General features: G+C 42.2%; 1 protein-coding gene across 2 annotated transcripts in view; it reads left to right on the top strand.

Annotated features, from left to right (window-relative positions):
* Nucleotides 1–17,798, top strand: part of COL17A1 (collagen type XVII alpha 1 chain) — a 60,818-nt gene that overhangs the window by 15,873 nt on the left and 27,147 nt on the right. For both annotated transcript variants that reach the window (XM_068197976.1, XM_068197977.1), the window contains exons 2-10: nt 8,495–8,560; nt 9,265–9,309; nt 10,139–10,237; nt 12,179–12,316; nt 12,686–12,733; nt 13,654–13,689; nt 15,271–15,318; nt 15,640–15,783; nt 16,988–17,131. In XM_068197976.1, the coding sequence (XP_068054077.1) occupies nt 8,495–8,560; nt 9,265–9,309; nt 10,139–10,237; nt 12,179–12,316; nt 12,686–12,733; nt 13,654–13,689; nt 15,271–15,318; nt 15,640–15,783; nt 16,988–17,131 (768 nt within the window). The remainder of the gene's footprint in view (nt 1–8,494; nt 8,561–9,264; nt 9,310–10,138; nt 10,238–12,178; nt 12,317–12,685; nt 12,734–13,653; nt 13,690–15,270; nt 15,319–15,639; nt 15,784–16,987; nt 17,132–17,798) is intronic.

Below are 17,798 nucleotides of genomic sequence, written 5' to 3'. Positions count from 1 at the left end.
AGCATTGATGTGCATAAAAAGCAGCATGGGGACAAGGGGCCTCTAAGACATGTGCTTTGTTTGAATCTGTCACCAAAACTTACATTATCAGGAGCAGTCCCAGACACAAGACAATGCACATGTCCATCCCCTGTCCTTGGACTGGGCTGCTTGCTAGTAACTGTTAGGCAGTTGGATTGCAGAGCACCATGGCAGCACCAGGGCCCTGGTGTCTGTACAGACTTTTCTCTGAGCAGAGGTACACAGCTGTCTACAGCTGCTGAAAAGACCCACTCCTCCTGTCTACATGGTGATAATAAGAGCAGCAAGCCCAAGTCTTCAGCAACTTCCTCCCAGTTGCTGTGCTCCAGCAGAACAGTCCAGCCCCACTTCTCTGGGCCAGTACAATTCAGTTTGTCCTACACTGTTGAGCAGCTGTGTTTTGTAATACTCCATAATATGGAAGTATAACTTTATTATAAACACTGGTTTGTTTTTTTTTTCCACTGAGAAGCTATGTGGAATGCTGTATAAGGCCAGAAGGAGAGAGGAAAGGCAGTCCTTAGCTGTATAATCTTTGTATTAATGAGTACAAACAGCCAAGACTCTTGAACACTAGAAGTACCCTGGGACTTGAGAGATGGAGTTAGCAAAGTTTTTTTGCATCCTGACATTACTCACCTCCCTGCACCCCAGAAAAGATGATCAGTTCCCAACAAGGCTTTTATTCATGCCCGAGGTTACTCACAGTGAGTTTCCCAAGTGATGTGCACACCATGGACTCAGGGCACTGAGTCAAGGGCTGACTCAAGAGGCTCTGGTTGGTTCAATGGCTGCCTGGCTGCCTTGTGTAAAACCAAGGCATGGAGGGAACTACAGTTGCTATACAGAAATAGGTGTGGTTTCTTCTTCCTTGTGCAAACCATCCTTGTGTGGGCCTGCACTATTCCAATCAGCTTCTTGGCTGATTCACAAGTTGTGTAATTTATGTTCCAATCAAGACAGAATTATGAGACTAATGTGCACCTTATTCATTCCTCCACAGCTTCCTATGAAGGTGACAAGTTATCATAACTTGTCTGCTTCTAAACCATGAACACACCTTAAGCTTTTAGAGAATGGCCACGACAAAACAAGCTGGTTCAGCTTTGAGAACCTTTATATTTGGACTTCCCTTGCAGAGTAAGGAGTGATTCAGATGTGCTGTAGCACAGCCCAGCTCCAGGAGCAGTGAATGGATAAAATTCTGCCTCATCTTCTCAATTTTTTCAGTGCAAGCATCAGGTGCCATAAACTCCTGGGGTGTCTTTCACCAGGAAAATGGTGCTGTCTTCAACTGTGATTTGATGTCTCCAACTGCCAGACCAAGGCATTGATGAAAGCTCAGTGTCTCTGAAGCTTTTTCTTGTGCTGGGAGCAGGAAAAGCAGCAAACTCTGCATCTGGTAGAGCATTCCCAGGTACACCTGACAGGAGCGTGTCTCTGCCTCAGTAGTCTTCTAGGGCTTCTACAATCAAAATTGAGCAGGACAGATGGGGGATGGGATGATGGTGATTGTTACTCCAAAAGGAGCTCACGGTGCCTCCCCTGCTCTAACCAGCAGTCCACATACCACTGTTAGTGCAGGAGTGGCAGCTGATGACCGGAAGTTGGGTTTGCTGCAATTCTTTGCACTCTGCCGCTAGACACTTGACTTACAGTGACTCTGAGTATCTGAGGCAACAATTGACTTCAGTAAAAGCTGTGGAACAGCTCAGGACCTTTCTAAACTATGTCATTGATGTTGACACTTTCCCAGCAGGGACCTGAGTGAACTAATCAATGTGTTTCAGCAGGCAGCTCTCTCAACTCCATCTTGTCTTATATTGTCCCTGTGAAATGCAAGGTCAGTTCTTAAGAGGCTCTCAAGATGTGATTTATTTTCAGTTTCCTTTTAAATCACCTTCATTTTATAACCTACCTCCACCTTCTTTAACTTTCCAGTGAGAAATTGGCAAAATGTCTCATGAAGAGATGCTCCTTGAGCACTTTGTTCTTAATAAACATTAAACCAGGATCTTTGTCACAACATTTCAGGGATTAAAATGTTGTAATTTTCTTATTTTATCAAAATTGTGATGGCTTCTTTTTGTTTATAAGTAAAAAAAAAAAAACAAAACCTGATAGACAGAGGTAAAGGAGATTTCTCCAATCCTGAGAACTTTGTCTGAAATGTGACACTTTGTCTGAAAATGAGACACTGTCTCTTGCTCCAGTGAAGTCTATGTGCCATTCCAGTAAGTCTCCCTCATACTGATAGATTTTACAGAGCTAGAATATCCCAGTGCATTCAGTGCTGTGTTTCCTTGAACAACGTGTGTGTCTGAAGCACGCACTGGATTGTGCTGAAAGTGAATGTAAAATGAGGTGAATGAACTGCAGGTTTTAGGTGGGGTTGATGACAAGAGGGACAGTTCTGTGTCATGTTCAAAGAGCATGAAGTTCAGAAAGCTATAGCCACCTTTATCCTTTTGTTCAAGGCTTAAAGCCAAGTGCAGTTTGACCAGGTCTCGGGCTGAGTTCTACCTCTTAATGATTTAATTACCACATGCAGCTTGTTTAGACAACTAAATGTTCTTTGATTAGTGTTCTAAAAGCAGAGTAATAGATGCTTCCTGCATGCAGGGAAGAAATTATACTGCATAAATACCTGACTAAAGGTAAATATAAATACAAGGTCTGAGCTTTAGGAGATGCATTGATCAATTCTGAAGAGGTCCTGATCCCTGTCAAAAATACAGGGTATAGCCTTTAGAGTGGAGTGCAGTGCTGTAGAGCAGCCATGTCCCTACACAGCTTTGGAAATTTCCAATATGGAACTTAAAAGAATAGGGTACCATCTTGACAGTACAAGGCTACACCCCCTCAAAAGGTGGGCAACAATCCACATGAAGTGTTAGCTTCTTTCCTATTCAGCAGAACAAATCTGTCAAAATCTGTGTCGGGTGGGAAAAGCCAGTGTGAATTCTGATACTTACAAAGAAGAACGGGACACTGAATGGCACTGTTACGTTCCATAGGAGGAAAAAAATTTACACAAGGTATAGTTAAGCTATAAAAATCTTTGGTGTAGGACACTGTACATATAAAATGTACAGATTCAGAAACTAATTGAACAAACGGAAAACCATCTGTCAAAAAATGACTGCAGTGCTGTCACTTTTGACCCTGTACACCAGGAAAATATCTGCATGTGCTTGTTCTGCTCAGCTGGTGTTCCCAGAGCTGTCACAATGAGCTGTGGTAAGAAAGCAGGGTCCTGAGCTGGATGGAGGTTTGCTTTAACCCACCACGGCTGCCCTTCTGCTTCAGTTCCTATGCAGTGAGATGTTTGCAGGTAGTATACATGGAAGAAATTTTGTTTCTTACTTAATTTGATGTATTTTTATTTATTAATATTGCTGTCTTCTGAAAAGAGATAAATATCTGTGGGGTTGGCAGAACACTTCAGATCCCTGACCTGAGTGGTTTTCAGCCAGTTTGTAGTAGCTGGTAGTTCAGCCTGTTGTATTTGCAAGCAGCAAAATATGCTTAACTTGCAGGCAGCTTTGCAGTGGTATCAGCAAGTGCTATGTAATTTCCTGCAAGAAAATTCCCAAACTGATATCAGATCATGTATCAGAAAGTACTGCTATACATGTTCACGTTCCTTGACATAAGCCTTTATACCTTTGGGATCTTAATAGTTAATCTACCTGAGCAAATAGGAAGGAGCATTTTTACTTTCAATAAAGTTTGATTCCTGGAGGCAGATCTTTTTTTTCAGTGAGTGTCAGATAATTTAAAGGTTAGGGTGAGGCAGGAAACCACGACACGCCTTTGTTGGGACTTGTATAAGGGCTCAGGAATAGAAAAGCAAAAGAAGGGCAAGAATAAAACAGGAGAAATAAAGAAGAGGTGAACATTGGATGATCACTCAGGTTCCACACACCTTTGGAAGGACATGATATAAAGTGTAGGTGGCAAATTTTTGGTAGAAGGGAAGCAGTTGAAGAAAAGATTTTCAGTTCAGTAACCAAAGCACTCCAGGTAAGTTACATTACTCTAAAAAAAAAGCAGAAAAAGGTATCCTTTATTTTCTGTGTTCCAGATTCCTTTAAGAACAAGGCTGACTTTTCAGGCAGGATAAAGGAGGTGTTACATTTTTCTATGGGGAATACAATAGAAAAACAAGTTTGCTTAAGGGCTGGATCATTTTGGATTTCTGTGAATACTACTTGTTTGAAGTGAGTATCCATTGAAAAGAGTTTACCAGCTGGGAGAAACGAAATGTGAAGCCAAGTTATGGATACATTTTTAATGTGTTTTGTGAAACGACCACAAAATCGATAAAGTTTAGCTGAATTTCTCTGTTCCATAAGTGTACTGGCATGGTGAAATACAGATCATCTGTTGGCTGTTTTTAAAAGTGAGCAGAGCTGGAATATGCTGGAGGCGTGGTGATTGTAAATTGGAGCTTCAGATGTTGGGTGCAGGGTGTAATATTAAGGAATAAATCTCTAGTCGTGAGAATGCCTAAAACTGCTTCTGAGTGAAAGTTTGCGTTGACATGGACAAACTCGTTGTCTCAAAGAAGTGAGTTTGTTATCAGCAGTGACTCATTGATCATGTATTTTGTGCTGTATTTTTTTCATAGAAGATTATGAGGTGTTTTGGTCACAGTAAGTCAGAAGAGTGTGATTTGAGAATCAGTTTGAATCCTTTCTACAGCAAGTCCAGCAATTTGACCATAGTGGCATAAAATAAAATATTTGCCTTTTCCTGTCTTTAGACTGACTTGAGTGACTTTAGAGAAGGTACTTTTCCATGTCTAGTTGCTTCATTAGTGAAACCATGACAGCAGATCTTTCCCATTCTGCAAACACTTTTTTCCTTAGTACCAGATTGTTTGTCTCCTTTTCTGTGCCAAAGCCAAGAAGTTTGTGCTGGACAGAATGGCCTATTTCTTTTTGAGTAGCACAGTTAAATAGAGATGGCGAGGACATATTTTTGAAAGGAAGGTGTCTGGCAGAGCAGAGTGAAGTCTGGGCAGTGCTGTTGCTTGTGCTCTGCGATGTGAGCACATATTGGTGTCAAAGAAGCTGGGACAGGCTGTAGGCACGGCAGAATTTGGTTCCTACAGCATGTCCAAGCTTTGGCTGGTCATCTAACCTGCTTCCCTGATATTTGCATAATTTCAGCCTACAAAATGAGCAGATTTGGAAATATGATTTGGTTTATTCAATTCTGACTGTGTTGGTTTTGATAAAGTGACTTGAAAGTAGTATCTTTTAGAGCAGAATGAGAATATCAAATTCCTAGTCTGTGTGATCAAAAGAAATAAGGGATCATTTTTTCACCAGTTTTTTTAGATCCAGGCCAGTGGCAGCTGAAAGGCTTGGTTAAGAGGAAGGGGCACCTAAAAGACATGTAATATGATGGGAGGCATAGTCCGTGGTATCATTTGGAGACATCTGCTGAGTGTCAGAGTATTCATGATCAAAAGATTCTACTGACATTAAATATTATTAATCTCAGCACCTGCAGGTGCCTTTTTCTCCTAATGGTGTGTCTCACAGCAGGAACCTCTGGAGAGAGGAGAGAGCTGAAAGGATGTGCTGTGAGTGCAACAGCATTGTGAGATGAAAACTGGGAGAACATTGTGGAGGGATAAAAGTATCTGAAACGTGCTTGCTTTTATTTTTCCACCAAAGGACACCCTTATGGCTATACCACTCCCCTTTGAAAAATATCAGTAATAAATTTTATTACCATTGCATACAATACCTAGATTCTAAAATGATAAGAGGGGATTAAATGTCCCATCTCAGAATGGCTTAGTGTCCTTGCCAGTGTTGCACCGCAGTGAGGTGGAACAGGGGATGCAGGGGTTACCCTGCATTGTCAGGCTTTTGTGGAAAGCACAGATCTGAGCACATCTTGAAGTGCTGGGCAGCTTTTACTATCCTTCAGCTTTCAATGCTGTACAGAGAAGAAGCAGCCTGCTCAAGTGTGGCAGTGCCACACCTCCCCTGGTTCCTAGTGCCAATAATGGCTGCAAGTTCTCGTTTCTGTGGGTGCCACAAGCACACTACAGGCCCTGAGTTATGTAGAAAGGGCCATAATGGTGCTGTCTTACCTTCCTGCACTGTTTGAGTGACCCCACTTCACAAGTTGCTGCTTGTTGCTCCGAGATGACTGCAGATGACTTCTCTGATTCAACAGCGCTGTTGCTGTGCCACAGACATAGCCCACAGCTATGCCTTTGTGACTCTAGATAGGAGCTGGGGAGATGAGTCAGGCCTGGCAGGTAATGGAAATGCAGCACAGTCAGTCTGCTGGCATCCATGTGTCAAGCACACATACAGAGGCACCGTGTGCTGGGGCTGGACTGTGACATGCATGGCTCCAAAGTTGCAACTTCAACCTATTTTTTTTTCCTAATTGATATCATTGCAAGACATTTCTCTTTCTCTAGGGAAGGCAAAGATGCAGAAGATGCATTCACTCCATGGTGCTGCTAGCCTCTTCCAGCACCCATAACCAGCACCACCTCCCAGTGGCAGAGAGAAAGTGGAGTTCTACAAAGCAGTAGGAAAGCAGTTTCCAAATACAATTAGTGCTTCTTGCCAAAAGCACTGATAAAGCCAGCAGTGCTGACATCTAGACAACAGCTTCCAGCATCTGTTCTTAGGGAGAGAGCTTGAAAGATGCTTCCACTATTGATGCAGTAAGGAAGAGTTGCAGAGATAATGCCTTTCCTTGGAGTGAATGACCAGAAACCCTTCTGTTGCAGGGTACTATTACCCTCCTGGAGGAGGAACTCTCCTAATGCATGTAGCTCGAGTCTTGCATGTGTGTTGGAATCAACACCCTGGAAAATCCCTTGGAAATCCCTAATGTTAGCAAGCATCTAAGGATTGAACAGCATCCTGCTGCTACCAGGTTGTGTAAGGACTTGGATGTGGCCTCAGGAGCTCCTCTTACAGGGCTGCTTAGACAAGCTCAGGGTCAGCAGTGCAGAGTGACGGCTGTGGGCACTGTGGTGTTCTCTGCAAAGTGCAGATGAGTCTGTCATGGGGGGCTAAAGTGGCTTGCCTGGCACCGTGCCTTCTCCTCTCAAATTGTTCCTGTCCAGCTCTGGGATTAGCAGGAGCTGTTTAAAAAAAGAATTAAGCTGAATGTTGGACATTCCTGCAGATTCTCTGATGCATCTTGCCTTGTATCAGTGTTTATACCTGGGCAGTACAAGTGTAACATCAAGGGGGCTGCAGTTTACAGAAAAGTAAAAGGAATCATGAAGATCAAACTCAAATTTAACAGAACTGGGGGGGCATGGTCTTGGGTTCTGCATTAAGCTGGGCTTTAAAACTTGGAAGGGATTTTGCCTAGACCTTTTTTCGACTCAGCATCTTAAATGTGTTTTGGTACACTTGGGTCTTCAGTTTAAAGGTGGAGACTTCAAATCCAGTGAAAAGTATTGGCCTATGGTGAGCTTGTGTGTAAATTAAAATCTCTTCCTTCTCATTGTCTGTGGCTGCACAAGATGAAATGTTATCTTAGCAAGTCTAGGAGTGAGCAATTGTGTGGTTCCTTCTGTCAGAAGTGTTTTCTCTTCTAGATGATGTCTCTTTTCCACAGTCATGTTGTTTTGTTGTTTCCACAGTCATGTTGTTATAATCTCTGGCAGAGATTATAATTTTGACTAGAGGGGGATCCAAGTAATGAAAAAGAATGTTCACAGCATTCATAGTATCAATTCCAGCACTGTGTAGACTGACCTGGCATTAAAGTAGGTAAGATTCCAAAACCACAGACAGGGTCTCCAAACTGTTGCTGCACTACCTGTAAAACAAGGCAAAGCTTAAGTTCCTTGCTGTCAAAAATAGCTAGTTCAACCACCCCCGGTGGTTTTTCTGCTTTGCTGAAGTCAGTGCTGTGGCTTTAGCAGCAGTGTACCCTGAGAATGCACTATTACTGTTAGCAGGGCAGCAGTATTTCTGCTGCGGTTTTTCTGGCAGTACTGGCGGGGTGCAGGGAGCTTACTCCTGCAGCTTTGCCTGCACAGTTAATCCTGCACTGTTGAGTCTTGCCCAGAAAAATGTGTGGGAGTAGTGTTTTGATCCACTGGTTTTCATCAAACCTTTATAGGGGCACAGCTGGAGACCATAATATAGTGTAGTCTGGATATAAATCCAGGTCTAAACTCCATCACTGCAAGGATTTGCTTCAACTGCCTCTATCTCACCTGTTGGCTTTACAGCCCCTCCTGGTGTTTCAGCTCTGCTGCCTTGTGCAGAATCCAGTGTTGTAGGTGGCAGTCCATCAGTAGTAATCACATGGCTCTGGAAGGGCTCTGTAAACTCCCTGGTACAGACATCTTCCAGGCAGTCTGGTCCCCATCCAAAGTGAACAAAGTGGTGGGACTTGGGGGGAGCTGTTGTCATTTCTTACTCTTCACAGAGCCCTGAATGCAATCCCTCTGTTTTCCTTGCAGGTGGCAATGGTATGGATTCTGTAACAAAGAAAACGAGGCAAGATGGATCAGAAGTTACTGAAAGACGTAAGGAGGAGATTTTTAATTTTTATATCACATCCCAAAAATCCCAGAATTGAATGGTCATTTCTGTAAGGGATTAAATGCTGACCAGAGGTCCAGAACTAAATTCTGCTCCTGGCCCTGGTCTCTGTGTTGAAGTCAGAATAAGGAATAGAATGGGCCAAGATCAGACATTTAGAGATGTATATCATGACCTGATTGTTTAACCAGATGATTGCCCTGTGCTAGCATTTCTAACCAGTAGTGCAGACACTGGGATGCTGCTCCTGCCTCTGGTATCAGTGCCCGGGGTGGCCTAGAAATTGTCTGGTGGCTTTGTGTAAAACTGGTTGATTTTCTGCTGACCTTATGAGAATTAACTAGTAGGAAGGTACTGCCATGGGCTTTGCTGTTACAGCAATGGCTGTGGTTCAGAAGTGCCCAGAAATTTTATAGGGATCTTGTACAGAAAAAAAAATCTGTCATGGCAGTAATATTCTTATTCAGAGCTAGAAAAACCAGTGAAGAAACACAGCATTGTGTGATGATGAGCCTACAGCTACAGCCCCAGGCAGTGTTGTCTTAAGGGACTTTTATTTAAATTAGTGAGTCTTCTTTGAACAATCTTCTTTGAACAAGTCATGTTTTTGCATGGAGAACAGGTAGAACATTGATCCAGTTTGGCTATATTAACATGCCACTAATTCTGCACCCTTTTCTTCCCTCAGTTATTACAGAGACTGTAACCACAAGACTGACATCCTTGCCACCCAGTAAGTAATTCTCAGTCATTGCATTGCTTCTGCTTGGTGTTCTGTGCCTCTCTATGCTATTTATTTGTCTGCATTATTTCCATTATGTCCATAAATCTCTGGGTGCAGCAGATCTCAGTGCATAAAGATCTGCACCCAAAGGACAGCAATTTTCAGAAATGCCTTTCTCCCATAATACTTGTTAATGGAGAGGTAACAAGTATTTGAGGACCTATCTGGGTCAGAATCAAAGCCACATACTCTACGAAGACTAGAAGACCAGACTCTGCAAAGATTTAAGTCCAGATATAGGGTCTCCAGTGGTGATTTTCTGTTGGGAACAAGGATCAAAAGTGATGGGAACAGGTTCCACTGCTGGGGCTGCAGTGTATTATTTCCCTGTCATCTTACCCAACTGGCAACAGTGAGTGAATCTTTTCAGTAATATCAAAGGTCACAGGACATTTCTACCTCTGCAGAGAAGTGCATGCTCCAAATAGGGAAGAATCCTCCACACTCTTTATCCCACCATATCCTTGATTAGTTTGCTGCCGCTGAGTTGGCAAGGAATTGCATTATCACCTCATTTATGATGAGGGTTAACAGGAGTATCCTTCAGTCTGCGTATGAAGTAAAACTTGGCTACAAACCTGCTGGCTGTGGAGTGTGAATGCTTGTCTGCTCTGCCAAGACAGTTCTCTGTACCTCTGATCTCTCACTAGATATGAAGATGTACTTGTAAGTGAGTGTGTGGACAACTTTGGGTCCCTCCTGCCTTCTCTTGCAGTGTCCTTGCTCTTCCTATCTCCTGACTGGGGACAATGTCTCATCTTGTGCTCATCTCTTTCAGAAGGAGGGAGCAGCAGTGGGCTCAAAACATCATCCCACACTGGAGGGAGTGGAGTGGAAAAGAGGTCATACACCCATGGAAGCAGCTGTGTGACCTCAAGTAAGGAAGGAAAGCATTGTCTAGTTGGAAACAGAGAGCAAAGGCAGCAGAAAAGGGCTGAGGAGAGATTCAAGGCAGGGAAGTAGGGTGAGCTAGGGGTAAGGAAAACAGGAGTTATGAAAGTAGAAGTGCCAAATGCATACACAAAGCAAAGATATTCCTTCCCTAAAGCTGCGCCTGAAAATGGGTGAGTAAATGGCAAAATCCCATTTTCCACAGGGAAAACTTAATTTCAGGAGAGCAACAACAAAAAATGTCACTCCTACTGTTTTTAAGAAGTCATTCAGAAACTGAATTTCCCTTCTTTCAGGTTTTCCAAATCACAGTCTTTCTGACCATTTTTGTTCTAAAGACTCTTTTGATTAATCTTTTTGTTGATCTTGCTAAGGGTAGAATATTATTAAAGAAATTCCTAGAAAATATTTTCTTATGTTTGTGTGCCCATGGCTTTAGCACTTTGAACACTTTGCCAGATTTTCTGGATGTGCTCAATCAGTGTGTGCTGCCTACTCTGTAAAACCAGGATTCTTCTTTAACAGCATTCTTTGCCCAGCTGTTAGATTGTCATACCAAAAGCTTCTAAAGACTAAGCTTCCTAGCCAGGTACCTGGCACACTTCTCTGTCCCTAGTGAGACTGACTGTACAACTGTTTTTATGGAAAACCTTCTGTGCTCCAAGGGAGCTGGCAAACCAAAGGGAGTGAAGTGCACTTTGGAAGCTCAAGGGGAGAGTTAGCCATAGCCATACCAAAGAGATCTGACAGATACCTGCATGCCAGTTAAAGGCCTGAGTGTGGAATCACTTTGCCTCAGGGCACATGTGAAGTAATTCCACTGCAGATGTTGGTCTAATTGTCTGGACTGGCACCAGTGTGAGAACTGAATCCAGTCCTGCAAACTCAGAGGACCATGCAGGATTACCATCTTACTTTTTTCAGTGTGTGAAAAAAGAGAAAAGAACCTGAACTTCAGAGATACTGAGTTCTTGAAGTTTCACAGAGCATTATGTAGTCTCTTCTTTCCCACTTTCTTGCAGAATGCCTCTAACAGAGGCCTACTTGGCACAGTAGTTCTTTCTGCTGAATTAAATGGAAAAGTTACAGAACAAAATAAGTCCTTTTAGAGGGGAAGTTGGCACAAAACCACTGTTGAAATCAAAAGGACACACTTTTTGTAGGGATGGGTAAACAATATCCAGTTTGATCCTGCTGATCAGCATAGATAGGTTGCAGTTTATCACAGGGCTCCCTTTGTGCTGCACCCTGATCATACTCCAGCATTAGATTTTGTGCAAGAGTATGAACACAGTAACTATGGCTGCTTTCAGTTCCTTCTCCACAGTACTGACGTGAATTAGGAGGGAAATTGCTTCTTCTGTCTACATATAACAGGTACTAATAATGTCCAGACTGTCTTGGGCCTGGCACACACCTCAATCACTTCTCCAGAAAATGGACTAAATGGGAGTGTGGATAGCTGCTTTATGGGAAAGTGAACTTATCTCTGTGTTCCATTATCTCATAAACTGCATCCTTCAGTCCTTTGAGCTTGGTTTAACAGTCTCCCAGTTTTTGTAGCCTATGTCATGTAACACTTGAGTTTACAAGTGAATCTATATCCTAACCAAAACTCAGCATCATCTAGAGGCAGTTTTTTTCCTGCTCAGGGGGTATGGTTCACTATTGCCCTAGAACATGGTTTCATACATATCATTGACAAATTAATTTTGAAACCATGGTGATAACAAACACTCCTCTCTGTCCTGAGTGCTGAGGACAGCCAGAGTTAGGCCCTGATATTGTTCTTGTCCATTTCTCAGTGTGAAACACCAGTGCAAATTTTTCCATCTCAGAAGATAGTAACATAAAGCACCCAGGGCATCCAGAATGTACTGCCAGGACTTCTGTTCCATTTGCTGAGGGTGTTTTGTTTTAACCATAGGTGGAAGTGGTAGATTGCATTCAACATCATCATCCTCCAGCTACAGACAAGCCCAGTCTCCCAGCTCTACTCTCACCAAATCACCTGGCTCAACATTTGAAAGGAAAACCTATGTCAACCGCCATGCGACATATGAAGGTATCACAGAACACACAATAGAAGGGAGGCAATGTGCAGTGGAGGCAATCTGCAGTGCACTCTGAGGTCACATTAGTGCAGAATTGTCCCCGATCCCATTGTGGTTTTCCTGGGAAATAAACCATCAGGGACAGAATTTCATTATTAAGTCCTACTTATCCTAAGAGAAATGCTCATTCCTAAAAGGAGTTGTGACATATACTTGTTGAAAGACATTAGCAGCTCTTTCATATGAAACCTGAATAGCTTTTTTTTTTTAATGGAAATATTTTCTTCCCACTGAGATCAAATAGTAGCCAGGAAGACATGTTTTGAAAGCTTTTAATGATCTTGTACAAAGTATTATGAACATCTTTCTGTTCTTTGCAGGGAGCTCCAGTGCCAACTCTTCTCCTGAGTTTCCCAGAAAAGATTTTGGTATGTCCTTTTTAGAGCTGTTCCTCTGAACATTATGGCAGGGTCATGTGAGTTGATGACCATAATGGCTTTTTGCACATTGCTGTGTCCTGTTCTGTCTATCTTTGTATTGGGCCATCATGCAGCTCCCTCAGAGGAGTTATTTGGGATTTACATTAACAGCTGAAAGTCAGGTCTCTGGCTGATCATATTCAGACAGAGAGTGGATACTGTGTATCTGCTACTCTCAGCTGCTTTTGTGATATTCCCTGTATGATATAGGATATGGACAGGAGAAGAGAGACATGGGATACTTCATAGCATTCGCTTCACCCTTCCAGAATAGCTCGGAGAACAGCTGCAAGCAAGAAAGTCCAGACTCTTAGGATTTGAGCCATTGCTGGATATACTTTTCCAGTAGCACATTTCTAGATTTCATCAAGTATATATGGAAAAATGAAGTGGCTATCAAGTGATATATTTGCACTAAGCATTGTCAGCAGGTATTGTCTTGCCCTGCCCAAACTCTGAGCTGCTGATTTTACTCAGTGAAGACAGTGAAACATTATGATCAGGTCACCTTTTGGCTCATAGAGGAGGCAGGGTTTCACAATATCCAGCACTGGTCAGTGGGGTCAACAGGCCTCTTAACTTCCTTTGGTCATTTGAAATAGGACATCACCATCTACAAACAACATTTCTCTGTATAAAAAGAAACAGCATCTGGTCCAGAAAGGCTAAAGGTGCTGCTGAGTCTTTGGAATACCTTATAGTCTAAAGAGGGCCTGATAAAATCTCTTAATGGCTCAATTCTCCCAGCTGTGCTCCAAGAAGGGTTACTGTCTGAATATAAGCACCCTGAGTAAGATCAGTGTGCTGATTTTCAGAGATGTCACAGCCAGTAAAGACTATTACAAATTTTCTCTTATTACTGTTCACAGCATCTACCTCTACGAGAGGGAGAAGCCAAAGTCGAGGTGAGTGACACTGTTCTTTGAGGAGCCTCCTTTTTTCAGTTCAGCATAATTCAGGTGTTAAATAGACCTATTATTTAGCTGGAATCCACCAGTTTAAGTGTAGAGCAGTCAGATGAGGTACGTGGATCTGCACCATTTTAGATGTGAACCATGAATCTGAAAGCAGTTGTTTAAACAAGTCTGGTGTAAAACTTGACCTTAGTGAACGTCATGGTAGTTCGGACCGTGTCAGAAAGGAAGATATTCTTGGGAACCTGGATGTCTGAGGGCACAGAACATAGTCTTCCAACTTGTCTGTTCACTACAATAATCTTAGTCCATCCATGCTCTGGGACCAGCCTCTGACATATTTACAGTAACTGCATTCATGCTTTTCCTACTGTGATCTGTCTTGCAGACCATAAAGCCCTGAAATAATCTCATGCAGATAGTAAAGAGATGGTGAGGAAATTGCAGACTTACTGTGGTCTGTAGCCAGCTCACTGTAAAGCTCTGCATTGTTTAAATCATTCAGCTCTTCTAATAATTTATTAACAGTGTTGGGGAAAGAAGAATTATCTTGGTCTCCAAGAATGTAGTATCTGTTTCCAGTTGCTTGAAAATGAAACTATAATGTCACTTTATTCAAGTTAATTTTAGCACTAGGTATAAATCACAGCATGGTCTTGCACAGTCCTCCTGGAGAGTGTCACATTCCCAATTATTCTGCCTCAGATCGTCACAGTGTCTTCTAGCACACTACATACCTGAGCTCCCAGCAGAACTAGGCCATGCATAATAAAGTAGACACCAGAGAATCAGGTCCAGCTTCTCATATTACTCCAGAAAATAATTCCAATCCATCATCTTCTCCACATGAATGCCAAGATAGTATTTCTTTTCTAGTGCATGCACTGTCAGATTTCATCATGAGGAGCATGTATCACATGTTCTGGCTGGCCACTTTGCTTGTGGGAGGCAAGTTTAAAGGCTCACCCCAGCCAAATCACATTAACTTTGTGGTCTCTTGTGCTGGACAGTAAAGGTCCAGTAAAAGTTGGGTAATAGCAGTTGAGTATCTGGTGAGAATGTTGGCTGAAAACTGGACTGGTAACATTAGGTGAACCGAAAGAGAAGTCAGTAACTAGCAAGAGACTGAATCATACAGCCCACTGTAGAGATGTCAGTTGTACCCAAGAAGTAGTAGGGAATTTGTGTATTTAGTAAACTTCTTTTGGCTCTCTAATTTTTTTGTTCAGAAGGACAATAAAAATAATATTTGTGATGAGTGAGGACTGTATAATTAGACCTTCTGTATACCTGACAGTAGCAGCATTATTGACTTCAGCAGAGGGCATCAATGAGTGAAATATAATTCCCTGAAATTTAATGTAACAAAATGTGACCCCAAAACAAAGTCACCCAAGCCCATTTGCTACCAATTCACATGGTCCACGAGTATTGCTCAGATTAAACAGTCAGACAGCAAGGTGAAACAGACAGCAAGAAGGAAGGAATTCACTTCAGCCTAAAGTTTCATTCCCAGTCCAGGGCACAAATTAATCTTTCTCCATATTCATGATCTGCTTTTTATCTTCCCAGAGAGTGAAATACGAGTCCGACTGCAGAGCGCATCTCCCTCTGGCAGATGTAAGTTATTCCAGGGGTATCAGGGATAAGGTAGAGGGTGTTGCTGCTAGGGTTATGTCTTTTCCTATTAAGAACATTAATTTGAGTCCCTTTTCTGGACAAGAAAACATTCTGTGGGTTAGGTGCACTTGCAAATATGTAAAATGGTACTTAGTCCCAGAAACATCCTCTGGAGCTTTGTCATTAAGTGGCACTCCCAGAAAGTAACAACTTCATAGACATACAGATAACTTCCACTGATTTATTTAGATCCAGAGCAAGATTACAGATCAGTGAAACACTGGCTTTTGGGTGACTCTGGACACTTGCTTTTCCTGCTAGGGACGGAGTTGGATGATGTGAAACGTTTGCTGAAAGGAAGTCGATCTGCCAGCTGCAGCCCTACTCGGTCACCATCCGGTACACTCCCGATACCGAAAAAGGCTGTGGTGGAGACAAAGATGGTCACTGAGAGCTCTCAGTCAGGTACTTGGCATTAGCAATGTTGCAGTCATTCCAAACAACATTTGCCATAAAAAGTACTCAGCTGATAAGAATACAATGGTGTTCCTGTACAGAAAAAGGGTCAGAATGCTGAAAAACTGTCCAGGTGTTGCTGTAACAAGAGCCATCTTGGGTATCTTTCTAGTGACTAGTCTAATTTCCAAAAAAATGAGTCCATTCTTTCTACCACTAGTTTCAATTCAGAGGTATTTCTAGCAGAGATAAGAGCTCTAAGCAAATGTGTCTAAGAGTGATTTGATCTCTTATCTCCAAGTGAGACAGAGAGATAGGACTGAAGACAATATTTCAGTGGGTGATTTATTAGCCATACCATTTGGTAATAACTCATCAGGAACTGTATGAGAAGACAAGGGGGAATGGCTTCAAACTGAAAGAGGGCAGGCTTTGCTCAAATGTTAGGAAGAAATTCTTTACTTAGAGAGTGGTGAGGCACTGGCACAGGTTGCCCAGAGAAGTTGTGGATGGCCCATCCCTGGAAGTGTTCCAGGCCAGAATGGATGAGACTTTCAGCAACTTGGTCTAGTGCAAGGTGTCCCTTCCTATGGCAGGAGGTTGGAACTAGATGATCTCTAAGGTCCCTTTAATCCCAAATCATTCTGTGATTCTGTGATTCTATAACTGAAGTGGTACTTAAAATACTACAGCCTTTTTTAGTTATTTATGCACCTCATGACAGGGCTTGAGGAAGTGGTATTGACATTGACTCCATTGTCTTCCATCTGTATCTAAAAACATTATCTTCTATCTTACTCAGAGTTCCAATCCTGTCTAAAACAGAATTTTAGAGCAGTACACTAGTGAACCAATCAGAGACATATGTGGGAAGCAAAAGCCATACATCCCATGGCCCAAGGTGATTTATTAATGGAATGGCAGGCTGGGGTGGTTTATTCTGGTACCATAACATCTATGAGCAATGAAATCTCTTCAAAGGGTTTTGTGAATGATCATGCTATCAGGTCAATCTATATTCCATTGGTTAAAATTCGTGGGGGCTGTAATCAGCTGACATTTGAGGTCAGTTATGCCATGCTAACCTGGAGTCATGGGTTGACTCTACAAAGGTAATTGAAATGTAAGTTGTTTGCCCTATAAACCTGCAGTGCATGCTAAGCCACAAGCCTGGCCTTGTTGAAAACCACTTCTATCTGCTTGGTTTTTGCAGTGTCAGGGACATATGACACAACCATACTGAATACTGCCCTCCCTTCATACATGTGGTCCTCCACTTTGCCTGCTGGGTCTTCCCTTGGTGGATACCATAACAGCTCTTCCTTGATCAATGCCATGTCTCACTCTACAGGATCAGGTATGCTCCCTGGATTGCCCTGGTTTGAAGGATGGAACTGTCCTGAAACTGGGTCAAAAGCAGTTTTTTTTTGCACAGCACAAACTAAAATTATGAAATAATCAAAATGGCAAAGGATATGCTTGAATTTTCTCTGGTTTTCTGTAATTTGGTGCTCTCTGCTTCTATACTGAATGTATCTCAAAATCCTTCTTTGTGAGGATTTATGATCCTGACTCTCAGACTGTCACTAAATTTTGATGACATCTTTATGAATGAGGTCTAGCTCACATTCCCTATAAAAACTAGTTTAGACTCAAACTAATATTGGATTATCCTGGCTCATTGTAATAATGGCTCATATACTAAAAATATTATAAGAAAGTTTTGTGTGTTCTTACATCTGGTGAGGCCCATTTCTAAATGCCAGAGATTCTGCATTCCCCAGGTGCAGAGAAAATCCACAAGCTTTAGGATGGAATACTATTTAAAGCTTTACTTTCTCTCACTGTCATATGATCTCATCTTGTCTGAGGCAGGATTTTTTTGCCTTTGTCAGTTCAGTAAAAGGGTGGTTTGTTGTCACAATTGTCAAGATTTTTCCTCTGTGCAATTATTGTGCATTATCATTAGTTGCATTTCCAAGTTGACTCTTAATTTCTGGGACTATGCCACTGACCTTTGGATG

Source organism: Anomalospiza imberbis, chromosome 8, assembly GCF_031753505.1.
Source record: "Anomalospiza imberbis isolate Cuckoo-Finch-1a 21T00152 chromosome 8, ASM3175350v1, whole genome shotgun sequence".
Classification (NCBI taxonomy): domain Eukaryota; kingdom Metazoa; phylum Chordata; class Aves; order Passeriformes; family Viduidae; genus Anomalospiza; species Anomalospiza imberbis.
This window is presented reverse-complemented; position numbering and strand designations above follow the sequence as displayed.